The following is a 7,226-nucleotide window of genomic DNA, read 5'->3' as shown; positions in this document are numbered from 1 at the left end:
TGCCTCAGACTATGTTATTTCAAATAGGCAGCAACAGTCTGACTTTCTCTAAGGCCCAGGAGGGACTGTTGGGCTATGGTTTCTGTCAAAGGCTCTATAGAGAATGTCTTCCCTCCAGTATTCCTTTTGTAGGGGAGGTTGGTGACAGAACACTGAGCATAGAGGAGAGAAAAACAAGAGAAAAGGAAAGCAATAGGTTTACTTTCAAGCAGATAAAAAAGATACTGGAAACATGCACTTGACCATGGAATATAGGAATGTCTTCTTTTTTTCACCTGGTCATCAAAGCCCACCCTTAAATGAAGGCAGAAGCTTTCAGATGCTGGTCCTGCTCCTGTAGGCTAGTCCTCTAGAAAGAAAGGCCCATTCTAATAGTCTATATCTGGGTCCCACTGAGCCATCTAGGCCAGTGGTCCCCAACCTTTTTTGGGCCACGGACCGGTTTAATGTCAGAAAATATTTTCATGGACTGGCCTTTAGGGACGGATAAATGCACAAAATAAAACTATGCGACTGGCGTAAAAACTGTGGTATTTTTAAATATAATTGTCGAACTTACGAGACAAGCATCAAGAGTAAGTCTTAGATGGATGTAACAGAGAGAATCTGGTCATTTAAAAAAAATAAAACATCGTTCAGACTTAAATATAAATAAAACAGAAATAATGTAAGTTATTTATTCTTTCTCTGCGGACAGGTACCAAATGGCCCATGGACCGGCACCAGTCCGCGGCCCGGGGGTTGGGGACCACTGATCTAGGCTACAACTGGGGTCTCAGTGTGGCTCCTCCAATCATGAAGGGTGGTCGCAGGCTAATTCCTATCTATATAAAGCTGCACTGTTTGGAAAGGGGGTCCAGGTTCAGAAAGGCTCAACAATCCCTTATATTTTTCAAAGTGCTTTTGTTGCATGTTTCATTTTCTGCTATACATAGCAATAAATATCTGTTGCTTTGGTCTGTACAAAAAGTCTGTGAGGGAAGTAAACAGATGTTACCTAAACAAACAAACAAATACACAGAAAACTATGTTGTTCTGAGTCCCCTAGACAACAGTGAGAGAGTCTGAAAAACTCAGGCCTTTCAAGTTATAGTCTAAATCCACACACATCGCACCATCCAAGTTGTCACTTAGAAACATTAAGTATCAGGAGCCAGTGCTCAGGAGTCCTATGGTGAGGTGCATGTCATTGCTTTCTAAAAGAGAATGTGAAAGGTCCCAGAAACTTATATATAGGAAGCTATTTATTTCCTACAGAAAACACCAAAAAACAAAAAACAAACAAAACAAAAAAAAAACAGCAAAAAAAAAAAAAAAAAAAAACCAAAAGAAAGAAAACAAACAAAAGGTGATTATCCCCCAAAGGCAGGCAGTTATGAAAAGGATAGGACATCTAATTGCTGGAGTGGAAACAGTAACATTCAGTTAACAATGGAATATTTAAAAAAAATAGTTTTCTTTTCAAATTGTAACCTGTGGTAAAACATAGAAATTGTACTAAACAAGTTTGGTATAAAACAGTAAAATTTTCAAATAAGCCCAGGGAGAAGCATGATGGGGGGGGGGGCACAAGGGACAAGGAGAAAAGATTTCATACAAAACTACCTATTACAATACAGAAAAAGTATAAAACGTTCCTTTTTTGGAACTTAAGTACAAAAATGACACTGGCATTGGATCATTTCACCATCTAGCCTGAGGACGCTCAAAGGCAGGGAGATGCGAACAAGAACAAAAGGAACAGCGTGTTGTAAATCTCAAGTTGATCAGTCCAAATTCCTCCACCTGTTTGCTAGTGGAAAATCTCACCTCCCTCTGAAACCTCTATCCCTAGCCAGAGTTCATCCGGGTCTCAAAATATTGTTAGGAAATCCATAAAAACCCTCCGCACAGAGGCTGGGATCTGTGTGTGCTAGACCTAAATTTAGAAAATGGAAATAAATCTACAGGCTAAAAAGGTGAACACATTTAGCCTTTAAAAAAAAAAAAAAGCTTATCCCTATGAAATATATATATATGTATATATATATTTATATATATTAAATTCTCTGTGGTTAGAAACATATTTAAACTAACTAGCCACAGACCAACTAGACTCGCATTCATCCAATGCTGGAAATTTTATGCTAAAGACTGAGGTCCTTCTTCTTGGTCAGAAGTAGGCGGCAGGAAAAGTGGTGCCTTGCTGCTCCACTGAACCGCTCCCTGGGTGGGTCTCCCCCTATCATGTGTAGTGAGCACATGAAAACTCCTGCTTTTAAGGAAAGGACTGCCTGGGACTTTGAGGTCCACCCAGGGCTCCTGTGTTGTGCCTCAGAATGGGAGGAAGCTACAGATAATAAAACAGCCTTGTACAGAAGCAGACGATTTCACAAAAGGGCATCTAAATAGGAAAAGTCCTAGAGGAGGGATTTATGAATGCCCCAAAGTCCAGTTGACAGTCACTTTCCTGATGAAGTATCTTGAAAATCCTGTGTGTGCACGTGTATATGCTGGTGGTTTTGATCCCTACTTTGTTTGCCCATGCCCTTTCCTATCTCTTAGTAAGGCCTAACAACAAGTTTTATACGAAACCAAGAGTCTTTCCAACTCTCTCTCAGCCCCCTAATTAGGGACTGAGTGAGGTTGGAGCCCTTTGAAACAAGATGGCAGAACGGAAGAAGTGAAAAGCAGTCTCTCTCTTCAGCTTAGGGATGTCCCTCACCCCTTTCACAGCACCAAATTTCTTTGCAAAAATAGTATCTGAGATACAAAAGGAAAGGCAGATGTGCTTGTGACTGCATCTCGCCAGGGCCTGGTCCAGGATCAAGGGCTTTACAAGAACAAAGGGGTGGGAGCAGCTGTTTCCAAGGTCTCTGGCTGTAGACAACAGAGAGCTGGTCCCCCACAATGTCAACGTCTGCTAACTGAGACAGTCTTCACAAGAGCTTTCGGTGGAGGATCTCCCAGACCATCCGCTTCCGGAAGTATGGCATGTGTTGCTGTAGGGATACAGAGAAACTCTTAATTTTCATTTCTTTTGTCCAGACCCAGTTATCACTTATTCCTTTCCCCATACTCCTTTTTTTCTTAATGTCTTCAACTAAAATAATCTCAGTTGTATTTCTGGTATTCCACATTTCTCATTCTGGATTACGTGTGTTTTTCCCCCTTTCCATTGCTCTTTTCTATTGCTATATCCACTGCTACCTCCCACTGCTGCGGCCTTAGAAGTTTTATTGGGCATTGCCAAGCATGCCCAGACTACACCTAAATGTTTCCAAGAATTCTGAGAATGATGTCTATCAAGTCCTCAATATTAAAATCTTAAGAGGTCATAAGAGTTGAGGACTGAAAATCTAAAGTCATTTCCTAGCTGAAGAGTTCTGGTAACTGCAAGAGTCAGTTCCACCCAAGGACTATGGTGGAAAACACCGGTAAAGTCATTGATTCAACCAGAAGTAAAGAAAGAGTTAGTTTAAGTTAGTAAAACCTGATGCTAATCAAATAAAGGGAAACTGAAGAAAATGTGCTTTGGTCTCAATTCTGTTTCTTACAGAGGTCGGTGGGAAATGGGCAGAGAAGAAGGCTCTGCTATTGACCAGGACTCCTTGACCTCAATATGTAGTAAATGGGAACTCAGGATGTGGCCTACTTTTATCCTTCTTTTTCTTGGGACATGGCAGGCTGTAGCCACTGGTGTCACAAGCTATCGGCCAAAGCAGAGCCCCACCACCCAGTAGCGCGAGTGGATAGAAAAACATCTATCAGGGCCTGGAGACTGGGTGGGTGCAGAGCTCCCTCCCTCCTGAAGTCTCAGCTCACCTGTGTGAAGTTGATTGGTCTGTCTTTGGTAATGCAGTCAGCATATTTGCAAGCAAACATCCCACAATCACTTCCATTCATCTGCTGTGGAATTTCCTAAAAGACCAAAAACAGCAAAAACGGTGACACCTTTCCAAGATTCCTTCCATCTTATTAGGTTATAGATAAGAACCAAAGGATGTAAGTTTTACAAGTTTCTCTGACTTTTGAAGAGATGACCCTTGTTCCTTACTCAGGACAACACAGGCTCAGAGAAAAATTGCAGCATCTCAGTTAGGCCTGGGTACTTCATTTTAACCACACAGGGAACTATTTTAGACTTCCACAGCACCTAAGAGTATGATAACTGGTCCTTCCTACAGGGTCAATCAGCAAACATGTCCCACAGGGGTAAAAAGCTTAGCAAATAGAAAACCGAGTTCTACATAGGAACATATTACCAGTTTTCCCACAAAGCACTTACTATGTCTTCCCCAAGGAACCAAACAACCAAGCTGAAGTCAGGCTGACACTAAGAAAGTCCCTGAGAACCGAGCAGTAAAATCCTTTCCTTCTCCACCACCCTCATGTTGGCAAGATAAAAGGTACCTGGCTTTTCTTGCTGAAAAGCTGCCAGCCATTGGTGTCAAACTCTTTCCTTTTCTTGTCAATGCTTTCTTGCTTTAGGTATTGCCTAAGGGTATTGGAAGAGAAAATGCGATGAGTTCTAGAGAACAAGGATGACCTGCCACCCATAGAAAGAGTTACATACATGCTTCTGAGGACAACAGTGTTCCACGCAGGGCAGGGTATTTTGGACTGCTAAGCCCCCTATGAAACTCCTACAACTCATGCCCACACTGTCAACCCAAGAGAAACATGATCTCTGCCTCTGATACCAAGTTCCTTCCACCTACTGTTCCTCCTGAGAAACGAGTTTTGATTCTTTTCCTTGGTTTATATGGTCCTTTAGAGCTTGTTCTAATGAAACAAGAATGTTTCTCTAGCAATATTAAACTATTTATTTACTGTTTTTAGTCTTGAGTCTCCTGTGTAAAAACTGAATTCAAATCAACAATTTGTTGAGTGCATACTTCATATAGAATACTCTCCCTAAGTGCAAACTGCTCACCATTCTACAACCTACTGCCCACAGTGGTACAATAATAAGCATTTTAGAAAGAAAAATAGAAGGGGTATAAAGAAATTTGCATTCTGGTTCCTAATTAAGCCACTAATGAGTAGGACCAGGGCAAATCAAAATCACTCTGTGGGTCTTCGTATCTTCACCTGAAAAATTAGGAAGTTGGATTAGATGATTTCTAAGCAGTTCTATATCTGTATGTATATACCCACTCTATATTTTAGTGCACTGGGACAGTACTTGCCCCAATTAGGGCATATATTTGTTATTATTACCTAATTATTAAACTTTACTTAGACATAAAATACCCATTCCTACTTAATATGAAAATGTCCTTTATTAATCAGTCAACTAAATGTATAAAAGAACTGAGTTCAATAGCTGGAAAACACAATATACACAGACACCAAACTCTTCTATCCTCAACTCCTTACTTACAAGAGGATCCTGCAGGCTTCATTGTTTATCCCACCCATAGAGTCATAATAGGTAATATTCTTTTTTCTAAAGTCGACAACCTGGGAACAAAAAATTTGTGTTTATAAAGTGAAGACTGGTTTTTCAGCTTTTCCCTTCCCTGTAACTTGGAAGCTTTTGCCAGATTGCCTGTGAAATCATACAAGTCTCAATGATCCTTTGCATCACACCATGCTTAATCTGCAGAAGAGAGAACAGGGGCATTATTCACCTAGAACTATGGTGGGGGCTGATTTACTGATGGGCCCCTTAATTTCCCTAAAACCTTTTTCTGTACTCAGGGTGGCCACCTATAATGTGGGCAACAGTGAAGACACAACACATTCTTCAGAGAATGCAAGTTGACTGAGATCATTTCCAGTTTCTGGGAGTCATTTCTTTACCTGGAAATTTTCCTTTGGCTTTTTTATACTTTTCATATGTAATTCAAAACAGACTTTGAAGTAACTCTTATACGTTCATTGATACTTTAAACTAATACATTCAGGTCCTCAGAGTCATACAAAATATTAAATTACCTTGCCAAGTATGCAAGGCAAGTCATGATTAAGCAGAAAATAATAGTCACAGTATCTGAATTGGCAGCAGCATTAAGAAGTTATTTTTATGCAAGTTTTGATAAATTGAACTAAAGATTTATTTTGATTCTCCTGCCTTATAGTTTATTGATGTCCTTAAAAGTAGTTCCAAATTGTCCTGCATGATCTCTCTAAGTAGAAGTGAAGGAAACAGTACTAAAAATAAAAATCCTCTATAGGAACCCTCTACAGGAGGGCATTGTTCTTGTTTAGGAAATACTCTGAAAACATATGTAGGTTTTATTTATTTGTTTGTTTTCTTCTTCCAAGTGAGAGGAGAAGAGATAGACTCCTGCAGGCACACTGACTGGGATCCACCCAGCAACCCTGTCTGGGCCAATGCTTTGCCCATCTGGGGCCATGCTTGCAACCCAACTATTTTTTGTGCCTGAGACAGAGGCTCTGTGGAGCCATCCTCAGCACCTAGGCAAAAGTGCTCAAACCAATCAAGCCATGGCTATAGAGAGAGAAAGAGAGAAAGGGCAGCAGTGCAGAAGCAGATGGGCACTTCTCCTGTGTGCCCTGACTGGCAATCAAACCCGGGACATCTACACTCCAGGCCGATGCTCTACCACTGAGCAAACCAGCCAGGGCCAACACATATAGGTTTTAAAAGATGGGACAGAGCCTAAAAGACAGATCCAGTGGAGAAATTACTGAACTGCTCTGCATAATAAAGAGGATGGGAGTGTAAAGCTTAAAAAAGTCACTTTTTCTCTCCATGCTTTTGGCTTGAGGCTGCTTAGACCTATAACTCTTTTTAAAATATTTCCAGAAAAAGGAAATTCCACAGCTCTCTTCAGAGTCTAAGTATCTTTTACTCTTGACAGAAAGTTCATTAATCTGTCCAATTTTTAGCCAACTAAACACTTCTCTCAAGTAAAGATGTAGAACTAACACTCATTACTCTGTGTATTCCATAATTATATAAATTTAAGTTATATCAAAAATAAAAGGGCACTCACAGCAAGACACCAGTGCACTCCCAGGTGAATGGGTACCAAAAGAATGTCAACAGAAAATACATCCACTTTCTTTGTCCAGCGTTTCACAGCCTGGTAACCAGCCGTTTTTAATTTAGTGAAGAAAAAGGTATTAAATGCATGTACACTTGGAAATCCCTTTTCTTTACTTCTCTCCATCAGCATATTCATGTAGAAATTGATGATCTGTGGGAAGATATTATATGTATTAACATAAATACTCAGGCCTTTGATAATCATGTTACATGAAGGAGAAGCAGT

General features: G+C 40.3%; 1 protein-coding gene across 1 annotated transcript in view; it reads right to left on the bottom strand.

The window, feature by feature from the left end:
- Positions 1 to 609: 609 nt before the first annotated feature.
- Positions 610 to 7,226, bottom strand: part of SENP1 (SUMO specific peptidase 1) — a 60,949-nt gene continuing 54,332 nt past the window's right edge. Inside the window, exons 14-18 of the mRNA XM_066368836.1 lie at positions 6,948 to 7,151; positions 5,366 to 5,445; positions 4,393 to 4,477; positions 3,805 to 3,900; positions 610 to 2,981 (exon numbers count right to left, since the gene is read on the bottom strand). Of these exons, the coding sequence (XP_066224933.1) occupies positions 2,919 to 2,981; positions 3,805 to 3,900; positions 4,393 to 4,477; positions 5,366 to 5,445; positions 6,948 to 7,151 (528 nt within the window). The 3' untranslated portion in view covers positions 610 to 2,918. The remainder of the gene's footprint in view (positions 2,982 to 3,804; positions 3,901 to 4,392; positions 4,478 to 5,365; positions 5,446 to 6,947; positions 7,152 to 7,226) is intronic.

This window comes from Saccopteryx leptura, chromosome 2 (genome assembly GCF_036850995.1).
Source record: "Saccopteryx leptura isolate mSacLep1 chromosome 2, mSacLep1_pri_phased_curated, whole genome shotgun sequence".
In the NCBI taxonomy this organism is placed as follows: Eukaryota; Metazoa; Chordata; class Mammalia; order Chiroptera; family Emballonuridae; genus Saccopteryx; species Saccopteryx leptura.
Note: the sequence above shows the minus strand (reverse complement) of the source record. Positions and strands in the feature narration are given on the sequence as shown.